This window comes from Ciconia boyciana, chromosome 1 (assembly GCF_034638445.1).
Source record: "Ciconia boyciana chromosome 1, ASM3463844v1, whole genome shotgun sequence".
NCBI lineage: Eukaryota > Metazoa > Chordata > Aves > Ciconiiformes > Ciconiidae > Ciconia > Ciconia boyciana.
Genome location: NC_132934.1, coordinates 65,226,133 through 65,244,611, shown reverse-complemented (window position 1 = coordinate 65,244,611; position 18,479 = coordinate 65,226,133). Strand labels below are relative to the sequence as shown.

The window sequence follows — 18,479 nt, the reverse complement described above, 5'->3', positions numbered from 1 at the left end:
ACAATTGCATTAAAGCAGTAGCATCTGGCACACAGCACTCAGCCTGCAGTGCTGTAAATGGAACACTGATGACTTCTTTGGGGGAAAAAAAAATGCCATCAAGTTAACATGCATTTCTTAGAATTTTCATTTGCATTTTTAACCCCTTGGAGATTAGCCAAATCAGCTACTTCCAGTGGAAGTACCTTGTGCATAAAAATAGCCAAATGGCTTATTAGTCTGGTGAGGATAATCAAGTCAGTGAGGTCTCATGTGCCTTGACAAGACCTTGATAAGACTGGTAAACACTGGCCCCTTTGACATGAATTCTCATTGTACTGCTGCGTGGAGCACCTCCTCTCTCATTCTGGGGTCACAGAAGAACCGGAGTTTCCGGGGCAATAGCTTCACCTCCACAGGCATAGCTTCATACTCCTCATTATCAATGCCAAAGGATCCCTCAGTGCCCTGTGTACAGATAACAGTGCTGATCAGGGTTAAGCATCAAACAGACTATTGCAGAAATGCTGTAATACTGATACCTGATTTTACTAATAGACTACAGTTGAATATTTAGCTGAGTCTTAACCAAGATGACCCCCTCCCTATGCCTTCCAGCCCATTTGGTCTCAACAACACAGTGAGAGCTATCCCTCACTGCAAGTAATATATTAAGAGTCTGTTGCATAAGATGTTACCTCACTTAGTTGCTAATTGGTGATAATTGAATGCTAGGGAGCTTTAATGACCCACATTGTTTATATTGAAGGATTCTTTGCTATTGGAACTACAATTATATGCACTTAGATCTTGGTCTGCCAGTGGTGACGCAAACTAATCTGCAGAAGTGCCTGTTAAATAACTCCTATTAAATCCATGTTACAAATACCTTTTGGTATTGTTTTACTATATTGATCTGAAACGTGGGATGCAAAGTAATTCACAGGTCAGGAATTACTCATCAGTAGAATTTTCTTGAGCATTTTCTTTAACGCTGATAAAGTCACCAATAATTAAAACCATTCATCAAAATGGCAGGTTGAGTTTACCTAAACAAATTTGGTGACTGCTTTGCACACACTTGACTCAAGGTAGGGCTGTATTACGTGGATACTCAAACTAGCTCCAAGTGAAGTGGTACACCAGAACAGCACAGATCAGAGAAAGTAGCATAGGTCCTGGAAGTCAGAGGTATAGCAGTCCACCTGGATCAACATACCCACTTCTCTGCAAAGCTGGTGAGACTCATCCGAGCTGCCTCCAGTTCCTTCATGAGAGCTAGGTCAAGGAATTGAACAGCACTGCTTTGTGCCATGCACACACGCAGAATGTCTTCACAGCAGCTGCAGTATGAAGAGCTCATTTTATACTACAACCCTTACTTACGGCTCAGCTGTGCTTAGCCCAGCAGTCCGGACTATTCTTTTAGAATCACAAAACTGCCATGATGTGAGCTTGATTTAAGTATTAGGATGCTGGCTAATCATGACATCATAATTCATGATTTTCACTTTGTAGCCACAGATTTTTTAACTTTTTGGCATCTTCTATTCTTAGTAGGAAATTCTTTTGCTGAATGATAGATCATTTGAAGATAGGAATTATCTATGAGATTGATTTCTTGTTCTTGCAAAAACAAGAAACGGTCCTCCCCAAGGCTGCAATAACAGCCTCTTCTTTCTAAGAGGCAACAAAAGACTAATCTAAACTACACAGGCGGACACAGTTTTGGCTTCTTTTTCAGCCTCATCTATTCAAAGTTTCGAGACACTTCCCTGTAGTAATCTGAGCCCCACTGCCTTTTGTCACCCTCCTTGGTCTCCGTAAAGCTTCTAATATTTACCTTCTCTACAGCACAGTCCCTTCTAGAGTAAAAAGCAGATGAGGAATTCAGTCTTCAATACTAAGGAGAAGGTGGTGTGCATATGCAATGCACCTGAGTAAGAGACCCTTTACAAACACCACCATTGTCTACATAAAAGGTCTGTCACTATTTACTGGCAGAATGAAGTTTCCCCTCTGGTTTACAGACCACTTTCCAGTATGTGTCTCCTAGTCAGGGACTGCGTTGCTGCACTGAGAAACTGAGTGTCTCACTGGCAGCGTAATCAACCTCCCAGATTTGGAGTAGGGATTTCTTAATGTGCAGCATCAACTGGCACGAGGAAATAAAGTGATGGAGTTTTCCAACTCCCTCAGCTTCTCACCTCTGGAAGTTGCAAGATGCATCTGCTGGCTTGGATGCACTGATTCCCTTCAGGGCACATATACGGATCACGCATCTTTTGACTTCTGCTCAAACCAAAAGAGAGGCAAGGTAAGGAGATGATTCTCTAGGAAACAGCCGTCTTTAGGGATGACACGTCCTTGTGGGTTGCTAAGTCACTATGCATTTAGTAAACTTGGAGGTTATGTGTATATACAAATATTTGTGGGTTTAACTGTGAGAAAGTAAAATAGACATTTCCTCTTCTGCTGCAGTCAATATACGTAACAGTATGCACTGACAACCTCCAACCAGCTTCAGCTCCGAGGCTCACTGAATATATTTGAACACATAGTTTTGTATATTTGAGCATACAGCACAGTTTTGTGCTCCTCACTTACATGCTGAACTGCACAATTCCTGCAATGACTACCATCTCCTCATGTCCCATGCACCCATATAACTTACCAGCAACCTAAGCAACCCTAAGACAAAAAACCTGACAGAATTACAGTTATACTGAACCACTAAACTACCATCTAAAAAACAAACAAACAAAAAAAACCCCCTCTTCTCACATCAACACCAGACAGCATGAAGTTTCTTACTAGCTGCTTTTATATCATTCTTGTGAAGAAACCCCCAGAACATCATCATTTTACCCATTCCAAATAATACACCTGTTTTTGTCAGCTATGCACTCTCTTCTGGTGCTTGAGATTCTTATTTACACACTATACTTAGAGAAGTGCTACTTTCCTACTTCTGTGGATATCAAATGGAAGCATATAGAAGGCAGTTGCCTTCCTTAGAAAGCTGGCTGTAAAAGTGCCATGTGATCTTTTTCAAGACTTAGGTTGCTGTTCTGTCACTGAATCAATTGTTAAAGAATAGTGCATTGCAATTCCTTTTCCCAACGTGTACAGCTGCAGAATAAGCATAAGCTCTTGGGTATGCTGACCTACCTCTGGCCTCCTGACTGAAAACACACATAACCTTTTGGCTGACATTTGACAAAGGGTACACTGCACCCCAGGCAGTAACCCCTCAGTTTGGGCCCCTCTCCAGACAGGCAGCCACACACAAATAGCAAAGGGGACAGCAGAGAGTTACAGTGTTAACGTATCACAGCTCTCAAGCATGGCAGAATTATCACAGATATTCCCCCAACAGGCAATGCCAGCTGTCCCCAACTTTTCTGTGTATTCTGTAGACTGATATGAAAGACGACTGTATTTAAATATTGCCCAGGAAAAGAAGTCACAAAAACATGTCAGAAACTCCCTATACACCAAGCCTTCTGTGCCCTGAGGAATGCAAACGCCTCTTAAAATCACAGCAAATCCCAGAGAAAGAACATGAGAAGAGAGGGTTGAAACAGGAGATGATAATCAAAGATAAAGGAAGAAAAACTAAGCCATGAAAGGAAAGGGCAGGGAAGTACGGAAGCAAGATTAACTGTGGAAAGTTTGTTTTTAATCAAATATGTATATACTAAAAGATAAATGAATGAATGTGAGGGAATTAAACATCCTCCTGGCAATATAAATTATAAATCATTGATGGCATGCAATACTATCAGTTTATACAGTGCTGTACAAACAAGCAGCAAGACTCCCTGCCTAAGGTTTCACCTGCTCCAAGTTTGACAAACAAGGTCCTAGATATTGCACTCAGGTGAGCAAGTAGGTTTTTTGGTCCACGAAGGTAAATAAGGCTCTACATAGATGCAATTAGGGGGTCAAGGGAAGCTCAAAAGAGACAAGACATGGAACTAAAGATCAGTCAATGGAGAACACTGGTAGAAGCAAACAGACACAATTCCACTTGCCGTGATTGCCTCTTTAGTGACCCAGTATAAAAGGATCAGAAATCATTTCCATTTGATTCCACTCCTTACTTAAGACAAGCCAGCAAAGTTGAAACAGGAGCAAGACCAAAGCCTAACAGCAACAGTTCCAATTGACTGTTTTATCCCACTCCATAAGCTGAATTACAAAAATACAGGCAGAGAGAGAACCACAACACCTACTGCAGATAACACACACAATTTTAACCTAGTTCTCATCTCCAGAAGCAGCCAATGTGATATGATTCAGAGTAAGACTCTCTAAGCAAAAATCCAGTCTTCTGCACCATAGCTGGTAACTGTATTCATTCCCTGGAGTGACAGCTCTCCATACTTTCATATACAGAATCTAAGCTGGCTATCAGGATGTGGATTACTGATGCTACACTTCCCATTCCTGCTCTCCTTCCCTCCAGCAGTTCTTAGTAAGCACCACAGTGTAACCACCTGTTCTTCCCCCACCTTATCTTAAACATCAGCCCTACCCCTGCTGCAGATGCTCTTGTTCACACAAATCTGATCCACAGCTGGAGGGCACTTTTATACACCTGGGATGACTTACTCCTTTCTTTGAAATCCAACAGCAGTTGCCCTCCAGCACTCTGATGCACCCCCCCCCCCCCCCCCCGCCTGAGCCTGCATGGTAGTTTCCCACTGAATGTGCAGTTTCTTGTGTGATCCATCAGTTCTGATCAGCTCGTGTCAGTGCCCTCTTCAATATAAAAAAAAACCTTGATATCTGCACTGATAAGGTATTTTCCCAAAAAACCTTTTCAACCCCCAAATTCTGGTGGAGTTTAAAACTATGCATTAAAAAGAAAAAAGAAAGAGCTTCCTCACACATTTCCAAAGACAAACCCTGTTGGTGCTAGGCAATGGGGAGCCTCTAATAATGCGCTTGATTCAAACCTAGCTGCCAAAGGGCATTGTGCGGTGAAGAGCTTCTCTGAACACCCTGATCTTGCCTTGCAAAAACAGGGCACATTTTTTCTGTTCTGACTCCTCTCTGCAGGACTAACCAGTCTCTCCTGCTGCTCCCCCACCCCATGCACCCCTCCTTCTCTTTCTTTGTCACGTATGGACTTTTGGCACTATTTAATCAAAAGAGCTTGTTTCTTTGAACTTTGCTTGAACAGCAGCTCAAAACTTTTGGTACTGCCTCTAATTAGCTCTAGCCAGCAAGGCATGTTACCTCTCATCAGAGGCTTTTTCTGCACGACAGTGTAATTGCAGTCAGAAAATGCAACATACTACTGTGTGAAGCATGTCCAGTCCACATGGAAGACATTCTTTACAATGGGTGTACACTCGAATACCCCTCCCTTAAATCACACAAATTCATCCACATTTTTTCTGCTACCAAAGTGTCCAAGAACCCAGCCTAGCATCTCCTTTGTCTCCCTCCTTTAAGAGGCCAGATTCCTCCTGCTGCTAATGGGAGAATCTCCTCCTCTTTTCCTTCTGTAGCCTTCAAAGCAAAGATTTCAGTCCCAAGCAACCTATGGTCCACATGGCTCATACAATTTAAAAACAGTTGCAGGTGGTAACCAGACCTACTGTGTATGCATAGGTCAGAAGATCCTATACCCACTGAGGCTCATGGGATGCCCAAATAAGGGGCCTGCTGCTGCTATTAGTATCATAAACAAGACGTACATGCATGAATTATTAGGGTGATGACCAGCAGGTAAAAATTTGTTGAACTCTTGCCATTGATTTCACTAGAGGGAGCTCTAAGACTAGAAAACAATATTATCAACTAAAAAAGCAACATGCAGAAGAGCACTCTTGGACCTAGTAGGAAAATCTGTTGCTGGTAAAAACTGCACTGAAGGTGCAATGTGTTTGCTAGTGGGACTGTATGGAGAAGCTGGAAAAAGCAGCTCAGATTTGTGTCTGGTGAGAGCAGGAAGAACAAATGCACTACAAGACAACATTCCAAGCATAAAGGAAGCAATACATGTTCACTTTTTCTCTATAGGCTGCTTCTTCATACCTGCAGCCTTCTTACTCCATGTGCAAGTAGCACCAATACATTTGCTTAAAGTCCCTGTTTAAGTTCTCTTCCAAAAGGTCTTCCAGCTCAGACCTAGTTTCTCACAAGAGTTATTGAGTCAAGGGAGCCCTTCACTTAGAAGCTGGGCCTGTCTAATCAGAGTTCAAAAATTTCAGGTACCACTAGTACAAACATATCAGCTCTGTGACCCACCTCTCAATCCACTGAGCAGCTAGGGCTAAAAGATTCTGGGATAAGTCTGTATGGCTGTCTCTAAAACTTGGTTATGGCAGTATTATCCAAGTAGCACCGATCAATAGCAGTGGGGAAAAAGATGAAAGGTATAGCAAACTCATAAGCTAGGAAGAACTCCAGGTAGACTGCTCTGCCTTGTTTCCAGAAAGAGAAAATTAGTAAGAATTTAAAAGAACAAAATCAGTAATCCTCATGAAGCATTACTGATTGGTGTTCTTTGCAGTCCTCTGCTTCTGAATTTTGCAGCACAAGATCAGAGAAAAGCAGCACACTTCTCAGAATTAGTGTTCCAACTCATACAGAGACGGTCATCTTTTTGCAGCCTTCCCATACTCACCCTCTGTTTACAAACTGGCCTTTGCTAACAGTATCTGCTTCAATGCAAATATCCATGAAGTCTTCAGTCCGCTATGCAAAAAAAGATTCAGAAATGAAGCAGTTAACACTGGAAATGCCACACCCACGATACTGCAATATGTTCACAAAATGCCCAGTCCTTTGTCCCACAAAAGGAGGCAGAAGATGCATTTCTGCATTTCATGCTTTTTCTCACTCTTGACTTGAGATTTGGATTATAAATTATAGATAGTAAATTCTCATTGATGACTATTCAACAATAAATACCACAAGAAGTGAAATAATGATTCACACGTTTGACTCCCTGTTACACTTCACACACTTATTAAAGACAGTAACAGCAGATCACTTGGGTTTACTTCTGTTGACAAAGATTTCTAATCAATGGGTCTTTCATGACTAAGCAAAAGGACAATGATGCAAAATTTGGCCACCAAACACTACAGTAAGATAATTTTAAACAATATAAATTGGAAGTCAAAGTGTTCTTGGTATAATTCCTTTAAACTTCTTACTTAGCTTCTTTTCTTTTTATAGCCTGCCCTTAAACCAAGTATACAGTAAAGCTTTTGCCAGGAAAGCAACTTTGATTAAGATGCAATTCATTTTTCATTTATTTACTTATTTAACATTTCTGTCCTGGCAAAGGTCCTAATGCAGGTGCAATCAAAATGACAAAAGTAAAAATAAATGCATCTATTAGTATAACTTGTTTTATTTCTTTTCCGTATCTGCAGAGGTAGGCTTGGCACTGTCTGAGCTGCACCTGTATGACTTTATCAGCTTCTCTTCAACAAGGCAGCCTAGGCATGAATCTGAGGTGAGACAGAAAGATGGGAGTGGCTGACAATACTCTGCAGATATGCCCTAGCATCGATTCGAGAGAGCTGTTCTTCAGCTTTGATGGCTACAGGGACAATGGCTTCAAGAGTGGGACTTAAAAGCAGTTGTAAGAGGTCCATAGCTGTAGAAAAAAAGAAGCAGTATCAAGCTACTTCCAGCTCTAGAAACAGAAAAGTACAACTGCCCTAACAAAACCTGTCCATTTCTCTAGGCTATGCAAGAGATCTGAGAACCCTACATCACTTCTTTGTTCAATACCAGTATTAAAGTTCATCTTGAGGGCAGAAAGTCTGTAGCAATGAGATAGTTTTTCAGTTCTTGGTAGGTCTGTTTTTATTTTACATCACTGACTCTAATCCAGTTCAGCAACCAAAACTGTTTTGTTCAAGGGCCATCCAGAAACCACTAAAAAACCAAATACCCTGGTAGTCTCTGTCTAGTAGAAGCTTCTACCATTACTAGGACACTGGTGGTCCAAATCATAAGCCATTGATGAAGAAGAAACTAAAATTTATGTGGTACATTCTAAGGAGAAAACAGGAGGAAATTTTAAGACTAGATTTGCCTGAGGTTTTTTTTGACTGATCCTACAAAGATAACATATCAATATAACACAAATTTTCAGGTTCTTAAAGACCCTGAATTCTGAGCAAGAAACATGTTGTAGTAAGTTCAACACCTCCTGTTAATTTGGGTGTAGTGGCAGTGGTTTCCTGCAGCCATAAGGAAGACATGAAGGGCAGCTCACCAGTACAAGATCACTGTGTTAGCATTTTCCAGTAAAATTAAAGACTGACATCTATCCAAACAGCTTTCACAGCAATAAAATTGCACCAAAACACAGACATAAGCCAAAGACAGGTTTTAAAACAGTGAATGAACAGCATGAGCATGTTGAGAAGGTTATGACAGGAACAGTTCCCTTGCTCCCTTGGTTCTACTCTTCCACAACCACCTGCATTTCCTGTCCTTCAACTCAGTGTAGCCCCTGTCCTTTCTCTCATCCCAGTTCTTTTTAACTCTTTGCTCTGCAAGCCAAAAGACAGAGAAGAAGCCACAATTCCAGGCAGACATTCAGGCTCACAGCTTCCTTCCAGCACCAGCTGATAAAATAGAATCACTCTCCCATGGGTCAAGAAGGACAGGAGTGCCTATTTTGATGCCTTGTTTTCTCCTGGGCAATCCTAAAGCTTCTGTTTGGCTAGTGAAACCTTCTCGTTATACAAATTCTTCCTGATCCCACTGTGTCCCAGTTTTACATGGGTCTCCAGTGCTTTTACACTGGCTCTGAAACCTGCCCATTCCTGGATTCAGTCATGGGCCCCTCCTTGCATGGGGTAGTAAGTTTTAGTTATATAGACACAAGACTGGGAGTTTAGCAAGAAAGGAAAACTGTGTGGGCAGGCAGCATTTGGAATCCAGCTATACTATGGTCTTACTGTCAGATCAAGCTGCCTGTTCCGAGTGGCAATGGAAAGCTCAATCGTTGATAGCTTCAGTTCTTCCCAGTCCTCCGGGGTTACCTCCTGGGGGATTTCTGCAAATCAGGAAGAGAAGATATCATTAAGTGGAATTTAATTACACAGATCATCATTTCACTGCTATGAAGCATGAAACATCAATGTGCAAAAATCACTCTGACCCATTGTGACCACTAGCTTTGTTTGTTTCAAACGTCAAAATCTTAAACAAGGAAAAGGGAGCTTGTGAGTACTGAAGGAAAGAAAAAAATACCACCAGTATTCATACAGCACCAGGAAAGACTATCAAGCACATTACACGGCAGCCCTCCGAGTCCTTATGCCCAAGGATTAACAGATCTCCTGCGCTAGTATTACAGGAACATTTAGAAAACACATGAAGCACTGCTACCAAAAAACCAAGATTCCAATGTTCAGGATGCAGTGGTAACATGTATTTTCCATAGGAGGAAATCCCAGGGCTCAGTTCTCATATACAGGTCACTTAGTCCACACTTCTGTCTAAATCACCTCTGCTAGCCAAGAAGGAATGAGAAGGACTTTGCATCACTCTAGATTGTGCAAAATACACACTCCCCTTCCTTCTGCAGTCTGCCACATGCACTGCCTAGCTAACAACAAAACCCAAGAGAGGCTCACAGAGCACACAGAAGAAAATTTATAGTACCAAAAGAAATTTAATGTACTAAGACAAACTTAAGGCTTCTGCATGGCCCAAGTTTTATTGTTCTATTTTAAGTAACATTTGTTGCTCTGTGTCAGCAACTTCCCTCACCCAGAAAAACAAGGGCTGCTCCTCTCTCACCAGCCCGCTAAGAAGCCATTCTACAGGGGGAAGATTTCAAGAAGCTCGTCCATAAAGCCTCCAAGGATCACCTATGGAGACTTCCATAGCAATGGCAAGCAACTGTGAGCCCAAGGAACGCCCTGAGTTCTTTACAAATGCATTTTTGTTTATGAGACCACAAGCATCGACAGGACTACTCTGTTCCATTTCTGGCAGATATCACTGTAACTATCTTGACAAAGTCACAGTTTTAATAAATAATAATAATATAAAAATGAGAGAGCAGAAAAGTAAAGCAGAACCACCCCCTCCCCTGTGATCTGTTAGAGGAGGAAAGCCTGCCTGTGAGTTTATGCCAAAATACACACACCTCACCTTTTGGAGGAGATGACCAGTATAACCGAAGTCGTCTGTAAAGCCTCACATACAAAGGAGGTCTGGATGGTTTCTCCTCTGGCTCTTCGGGAGGTCTCTCAGTTGGACCCAGATACATGAGAGCAGCTTGATGTTTCTGAGGCCATTCCTTGGATTTACATGGAAAGGAAAGACAGAAGATAAAGGGCCTTTTGTTGAGCACCTACCTGTTTATTCTGTTTAGTCCTTCAGCCTATTTATTCTGTGCTCCCAAGTACTCCTTCAGAGCTACCCAGATCCCACCACTGTCTCAGCCTACCTTATTGCTCTCCAGCCTCCAGATAACATATGTGAGATAACATTTTTGCAGCTTGGAAAAGACTACCCACAGTTCCCAAGTCTACTAACCTACTCCTTCCCCACACAGAAGTGAGGTATTTTCCCCTCTATAAGCAGAGGGTAAAGGGATGTTTTCTTTGCTGCTGATGTGTGGCAGGGTGACACAGCTGCTTCTGGCTGGAGGGAACAACCAAAACTGGCAAGGTCAACATTAATGTTTGAAAGCACAGTTGGTTTCTGCACGACACAAAGGCAACCTCAAAGAGCAACTGCACAGCGGGGTCTAGTGCAAACAGGCAAACGCTACAGTGCTGTGTGCAGCCAAGGGGCACTAAAACCTGGCAGACCTTTGTTCTCCAACAACTCAAACAAAGATCTGACCTTATAGTCAGGTGCTTATAGACAGCAATACAACAGGTCTTAAGGCAAGTCAGGTGAGCTTTATAAAGCATCTGAAGGGGGGGGAGGAAAAAAAAAAAAAAAAAAAAAAAAGTACCACATTATTCTTGGTGATATTTCAGATTCCAATGCCAGAAACTGATGGCCTACAGAAGAACCTTAGCTCCTGAAATACTTCCAAGTGCTGACAAAGTTTATTTCGTCTCATTTTGTTTTAAAAATAATTTCTGAAATGCTCAAAACTAGGACTTATGGAGGGAATAATATGATTGGTTTTTAAATGTATATATTAAAACTACCCAGCCAAGAACCCACATGTACTCGATACAATTATTTTTCTATGCACAAAACGTTAGAAGTAGTTTTGGATCATATAGCACAGGTTGTGAAGCTCATTTACCTCACACCTCTGAGAGCAAGGAAAGACTCCACTATCATACTTACATAATAAACAGGGCAAACAGAGGTTCTATCAGTAGGGCAATACACGAACAATAAGTATTAATGATTAAAGGGAAAAGCAGCAATGCTGTGATAATTTAAGCCTGTATATTTTAGAAAAGATGATAACACTCATAACAATGCCCCTACCAGTATCAGAGGTAAGCTCTTTCCCCTTACACTGTATTCAGCTACAGGTCATCCTGTTTCAAAGGACAGCTACAGCAAAACCAGAAAAGATGAAGTGCACAGCAAAGACAAGCTAGGAAGAGATTAAGCTTAAAAGCCTGGAGCCATTTCTTACGGAAATTAACAAAATTATAACATAGGAGGCACATAAAGCAATGAATATCACAATTAGGGGAGATCACGTGAAAACTTTTCTATCTTAATAGGAGAAAAATCAGGCATTTCTCTTTAACCTTCAGCAGGTCAAACAGATCTTTTTAGTGTACAGTGAATAGCTCACCAGTGAAATCCACTATCGCTGCCACTAACTGAGGCTAAGGACTCAACAAAAGTGTGATAGGGGCTTGAGAGAAGTGAAGGATAGGTTTCTACCTAGAATGCCAGCACACAGAATCATCATCTCAAATTTCCTGGGGGCGGGTGGGTGGGGGAATCTTTCATGGACACATTACAATTTAACTTCACTTTACAGGAGCTGTCTACACAGGAAGCATTGGCACTATCACAGACAGCATGGCTGGACTGCACGATCTGATCTACTGCACCAGCTCCTGGGTATTTCCATGGCCTTTCATGAAGCTCCTTGTATGTTCAGAGAACAGGAAAAGCACGTGAATGAAAATGCCTCACCTTTCATGCAGGTCAAATTTTAATCTTTCCAGGATCAATTTTAAGCAACAGAGGAATTTAAGGTGAGATATAAACTATTAATCTTCATGTTCATTTTACTACACATGGAAGTCTGATTATCAACGTGCATGAGCAGTCCAATTATAGCCACTTCTGCCAGATGAATAAATCAGAATGAAAAGTTGTCATAAGAAAGACCTGAGAAAAGGTGACAGAGCACTTTAATGGTTATCTTCAGCACCACTACTGCTCTCTAGTTTCAAAGGTGGTTACTGGTTCCCCCTGGTGATCTTGCAGCAACAGATACTCAGTAAAGAATTTTTTTTTTAGTATTCCTCCTCCTCTTCATCTCTTCAGAAATTAAGTCTATCAATTGGTAGGTTCTTAGTAAGTCGAGTTTCACTCCCATTCTATATTGTTACCAGAATCCTTCACAAAAACTTGCAGATAAATTATACAAAACATAGTCAGCTTTTTAGTTTCCCAACTACAAAAACACTTTCCTTGCAATTACTCTTTACCTTAAATGTACTGAAAAAGTGAGCTGCTTTGGTTTTCAGAGGTCCAAGGTACCAATACCTGAAAAAAGAACACAGAACTTCTAAGATATCCAGGGGTCGATACTGGGAAAGAGAGAAATCTTGCATGAAGTCAGAGTGCACAAACTTGTTTGCCACTTAAGTTAGTGCTCCCCTACAACCTTTAGCTTTGTGATACTATAAGACAGTTTCTACGCTCACCAGCAGCTTAGCAGTGACATCCCTTTCCCAAGTTCCAGATCACCAAAATACAGTATATAATCTTCGCTACAGGCAGTGTGACATCTCAGTAGCAAAATTTTACCTAGTTATGTGACACAGCTGGGAATTATTTAAAGGTCTGTGGTCTAACAGCTGGTGGGATGCATCTCCACAACATGCAATAAAGAATGAGGTTGGAGGAAACAAACAAACAAACAGTCAACAGCTTCAGTGACGAGAGAACAGAGCCAGCAAACATCAATTTGCCCCAAAGGATTCTCAGATCAAAATCAATGTTTTACAAAACAAAAATCCTGCCAGCCATAAAGTATTGTATAGAATCTAAAGATGTGACTATATTTAGGCAGGCTTGGCACACATTTTGATCACTGTCTTCCACCAAAGAAGGTCAACAAAGCACATTAAACACCATCAGCTCAAGAGTACTGCAGATTTAAGTGTATCATTAACTACTAAAGCGTGCAAATGTCACACCACTCCCATCAAGTTGTGAAATTGTCTGTAAAATAATAAAACCTCAAAAACATAAACCAGCACCATACCTCCACCAGGACAGTGCTTAGCAGAGGGGTATCTAGACAAATTTCTGGAACTGGGGCTTATGGCTTGACTCCCTTCATAGTAGGTGCCTTCTTTTAAGTATATGATCAGTTGTGCTAGAATACACCAAATGTTCATTTAGCCCAATAACCCATCTCCGATAGGGACCAAAAGTGGATACTTAGGGAGAAGTATAAAAACAGGACAAGCACACATGGTCCTTGTCCCAAGCACATTCTGAGCACCCATTCATTTGTGGCTGAAGTGCTTTCCAAGCTAGGCACATCTTCTGTGCATTCGAAAACATTCATGGAAGAGAATGAGGTTTGAAAATGTTCACGCTGCCCCAAGTACAAAAGGTGCTGTCATACCTCCAGCACTGAGTCCAAAAGACCCTTATGAAAAGGAACTGCTGCAGGAAAAGATGTGAAGGCTGACACTAGGCAAAAAACAGGGCATGCGCAGGAAGCCTAGTGAGAGCGCAGAGGGGAGAGAAGTGCAATTCCTTAATCTTGGGGCTGCAATGAACAGGAGAGCCTGCAGCATTGCCAAGTCAGCACCTACACAAGCTACCAAGCATGTCCCTTGCTTCCAAGGGACAAACACCCTGCCCATTTACTGTATCCCCCCATTCCATAGCACCTCTCAATCCTACTCAAATATCTGCTCCAGAAGTCAGACTCCAGAGGTCTGCTATCTCTTGCTTCCTGACAAAGATACCTCATTCCCAAAACACATTGTATTTCCCTATAGTTGTGCAGCACAGGCATGTGCTGCAATTCCTCCATAACAGTCTGAGAAGTGAACTGCTTTGGCCCTGCTGCTCCTTCACCAGCTAGTGCTAGTCATTTGATACACAGACAGTGGCATATTAAATATCCATTTAGAGAAAGCCCAACAATTATTAGTTTAGCATTCAGAGAACAGTCATCAGACAGCACTGTCCACGCCATTTGTGGCAGGAACTGAAGGGCATTTCTACTGCATCCGATGTCCCATGTTGGAATTGAGTTACAGAGTCTGCGTGCGTCTTTTCATTGACAACTGATGAAAAACAATGGCCAATTACTTTACTTAGACTTTAATCAAGGGAGAGCTTTTCCCACTGATACAATCTGAATAAAGTTCCAGAAGTGGCCACCACAAGGCAAGCAGAAAGTAAATACTTAAAAGAACAGGTCAGCACCAAATAAGTGTTTATTTCAAATGACAAAAATGCTGAAATGTCTTACGTTCCCATGTGTGTAATGCGAGACCTAACAGGAGTGGGTGTCTCTGCCTGTCAAATGCCTACGCTCAAAAAAGACTTCTTTACAAAAGGGGAGTATGCCTTTTTAGGCAACAGATGCTAAAAAAGGTACAGTTTCAAAAACCAGTATTTTCTTACTTGCTAACTTTAACTCCTGCATCTCTGTAAGATCCCCATCTTAAACCAGTCACTGCAAACACAGGCTGTTCCTTTTCTCCCTGTAAAGAAAAATAAACATTGCAAAATTGCTTTCTCTTATCATGTTCCCAATTTTGTTTTTTGCAGCTAGGAAAATATAATTTCTATATAAAAATTGATTTCTGATTAATCCCAGAAGTGAAATTTCACAGAAGAGGTATGATAAATAGCTAACAGCAATAAAGATAAGCAGAATTTAAGTGTTATACATTCCATCTGCACCCAGAGAGGAATATAACAGGTGAAGTTTTGAAGAGGTTGATTGAGTTTGACTGCACACCCGGCAATAGCCATTTTATTTTGTGGGTATTGTCAGCCAAAAGCAAGGAGCTCTGCACAGTGACACTAAGTTCTTGCTGCAGAAATGTCCGTTCTACAACATAACAGAAAAATAATATTCAAAGACCATATGGGGCATAGTCAAAGTTTTCCCATTTCACATTTTTCAGTTCGTAAAAGAAAGCTATTAACTCCACAATACATATGAATGCATTAAATCAGCTCAGACAGCTATTGTTATCTCTCACCATTTCTACAGAAATATCGGTGTTAGTAAGTTTTGCATTCATCAATACTCTCTGAGCCTTAAAAGATGATGTTCAGGCATTCTAGTGTTTTCTCCAGTTTAGACTATCTGATGTCATAGCATACAGTGGAGAGATGACTGCCACCAGAACTGCTGATATCATAAATAAAAATTAATGACAGCATTACACAGAGGAAAAGCGGTCCATGCAAACAGAACAACATGAGAATAGGAAAGTTTTAGGAACACTGGGTGCCAAATAAGCAGATGCTTTTACCTTGATCTGCAAGACATCAAGTGGAACTGTCTCTCCCTTCAAAATGGCCAATGTAGCATTAGTAATATGTCTGCAAAACAAACAGGAAAGAAGCAAAGGAAAACAAACAGGAAGGAAGGAAAAGAGTAAGCTTTAAAATTACACTTTTTTTCAGCAAACCCCACTATGAGTCCAGGTGGGGCTTTTTTGCAGCAAATACAACAACGCAGGGAAAGAACACTGACAAAGTGCTGTACTTCCTTGAAATCAGAAAGCAAACTGAGTGGCTGCAACACACGACAAAGCCTGCATTCTAACAAACAGCAAAAGACCTGAAAAGCAAAAGGAAGTTCTCAGCCTAAGCTTTTCAGAGATTCCTCCTTCTTCAGCTAATCTGGCAGATCACACGCCAATTCTGTTACTTGCTGTTTCGGATACTTAACACGCTAAGGACCCAAATCATGGTTTTATTTTATTGGTGGCAAGTATAACAACCTGGGAGAGAAGGGGATGGTCATGAGACTGGTCTCAGTTCATGTGGCTAGGATTGAATTGCCTTAGTATGTTAATTTGTTTTGAAGTTTTTATTCAATGTAAATCTACCTATCAGCAGTCTCATGTGGTTTTGGTCTCCACTAAGTGATGGACAGTAGCTAAGGCACTTTCTCATTTCAAGTCGTAAAGCGTGGCACTAAAGATTTTGTAACCAAAGTGTTCAAGTTCATAAAGAAGTCTCTATGTTCAGACTTGAAGCATCTATTTCATTAAAAACCCCTTCCTTGTTTTCAAAGTTGGGTAAAATTTAAATTCCACACTGCGCACATTTCCAGTGTCTCAGCTGGACAGGGAAAAAAAAACCCCAAACCAAATGCAGTTTTCGGATCCAGCCCAATATTCATGTGAATCAGCAGGAGAAATTGCCCTTGGCTTCATCAGGTTTAGAATACTGAGACAGACAAGGAAGCTGTTCTTCCCTCAGCCCTTCTTTTCTCCTAGCTCTTATCTTTCTGTAAGACCTTTACAGTTCCTACACTCCAAAGGTAAGATCTAATAGTGCTGAAGGAACCAAAGCCCAAATATTTCTTTTTAAAATATCACTTCTGCACTTCTTAAGTCAGGTTCTGTTACTGGCCTGGGTTGTTAAGCAGCCTATTGACCAAATTCCTTTCAACTTCACCAATATGCTGCAGTCTCACCTGCACAGTTCATTACCTTGGTACGAGAAGATCATTCATTTCAAACAGCTTCTTTAGGACCCAAACATAAATTATTATTTTAATCTTAGCTGCTGATTACAGCCTTGTCCATCTTGCTGAGCTTCAAAGCACTCTGGTAGTTTTAATGAAGGATGTTATGCCAGTTGGCTCGTGGGTTTTATGTATGATGGATATCAGCAAGGGTTCCGCAAAGAAGAATGTTAATGAGTTACTGGGAGAACCAGAGTGAACAGATTTCAGGAGCAAGGAGAAATATATTCATTAGTATGGGAGGAGAGGAAGGAAAAAATTGAAAAGAAATGAAGTGTGGGGAAAAGAAAGCTCAGTTGACTAGCCTTTTTACTTTAGAAGTACACAAAACAAACTTACAACAAACTGAAATGCAGGCAACACATACTGCGAGACTGGATCATATCCAGGATGCCGATAGATAAGATTCAGGTTGTTGGAGAGTTCTCAGCATCAGTCCCATCACAGGGATGGGCGAGAAACCCTGCAGAAGTCAGTAGTGGGATCCAACCTTTCCCATAAAGATATTCTTGTACGCCTTACTTTGCAGGTGCTAACCCAGTTATATGTGGTTTCTAGAATTCTTAAACTGGAGAAGGGACGGAAAGAGGACTTCTTTTTTGTTTTATTTTGTCATATCCTTGCTATATCCTTGTCATATCCTTTCTGACTATTCCTAGGAGGCTTGATCCTTTTAATCTTTTTTTTTTTTTGAAAACTCTGAGCATCACACCATCACAGAGAAATTAGCCACAGCAAATTATTTCATATTCTAATAATACATACATTTCCTTCTTTTAATTTTAGTCAGTTTTTCGAAGTCATTAACTCAGGCAAATCCAGAGAATCATCAGGCTCTGCCCAGAGACTACCAACTTCTATGTAACATAGAAGAAAAGTATCAAGCTACTGAGAAGCACTGCTCCTTGAAAACAAACAAAAAAAAGCCCCCTTTCAGAAACATGTAATACTTACTGGACTTGGTTCGTGCTCTCAGGGTAGAGCGTGTGGCTCAGAGTGCAGGTCTTCCCAAGAGGTATGAATCCTATAGGAATCTTACTGAAGACAGCCTGGACACACGAGGAGAGTAAATTAATATTTGCATCAGCTGAATGAAGCTTCCTGTGTGGAGATCACAGCTGTGTCTGATACCACCCCTTTGGCACTAAGCAGCCAGGCACTTCCTTAAATGAGGCAGTAATACATAATGACTCAGAACATGGCATCCAAATCTGTGAACCCACCACTGCCAACTGGGTACAAAGGAGCTCTCTGTAATCATTAAGAGCATTGTTACATGCAGGTTGGCAGCCGTGTCCTAACTAATGCATGGATTCTGTCAGCAATCTGCCATCTTTCTTAATACTGACAGTGGCATCACAAGCTCTGACTCTCATTTACCATTGCAGAAATCCCCCTCTGATAGAGTAACCTTGCATGGCAAAGAGATTTTCTCAGTTAAGGAAAGGAAATTAATTGATTCCTCTGGCATCCAAATCATGAAGCAGCAGAAGGTCTAATTTTTGGAAGTCATTGACCGTGTTATTTTTCTGTACCACAGTTCAGCAAAAGGGCTTGTTGAAGGAGCAAGTTATTACACTATATCTCATAATAAACT

General features: G+C 41.1%; 1 protein-coding gene across 3 annotated transcripts in view; it reads right to left on the bottom strand.

Annotated features, from left to right (window-relative positions):
• Positions 1–25: 25 nt before the first annotated feature.
• AGK (acylglycerol kinase) overlaps positions 26–18,479 on the bottom strand; it is a 38,568-nt gene continuing 20,114 nt past the window's right edge. For all 3 annotated transcript variants that reach the window (XM_072872173.1, XM_072872191.1, XM_072872183.1), the window contains 9 exons: positions 17,837–17,931; positions 15,657–15,726; positions 14,794–14,873; positions 12,627–12,684; positions 10,129–10,276; positions 8,925–9,022; positions 6,623–6,693; positions 2,187–2,271; positions 26–447 (listed from right to left, as the gene is read on the bottom strand). In XM_072872173.1, the coding sequence (XP_072728274.1) occupies positions 310–447; positions 2,187–2,271; positions 6,623–6,693; positions 8,925–9,022; positions 10,129–10,276; positions 12,627–12,684; positions 14,794–14,873; positions 15,657–15,726; positions 17,837–17,931 (843 nt within the window). In that variant the 3' untranslated portion in view covers positions 26–309. The remainder of the gene's footprint in view (positions 448–2,186; positions 2,272–6,622; positions 6,694–8,924; positions 9,023–10,128; positions 10,277–12,626; positions 12,685–14,793; positions 14,874–15,656; positions 15,727–17,836; positions 17,932–18,479) is intronic.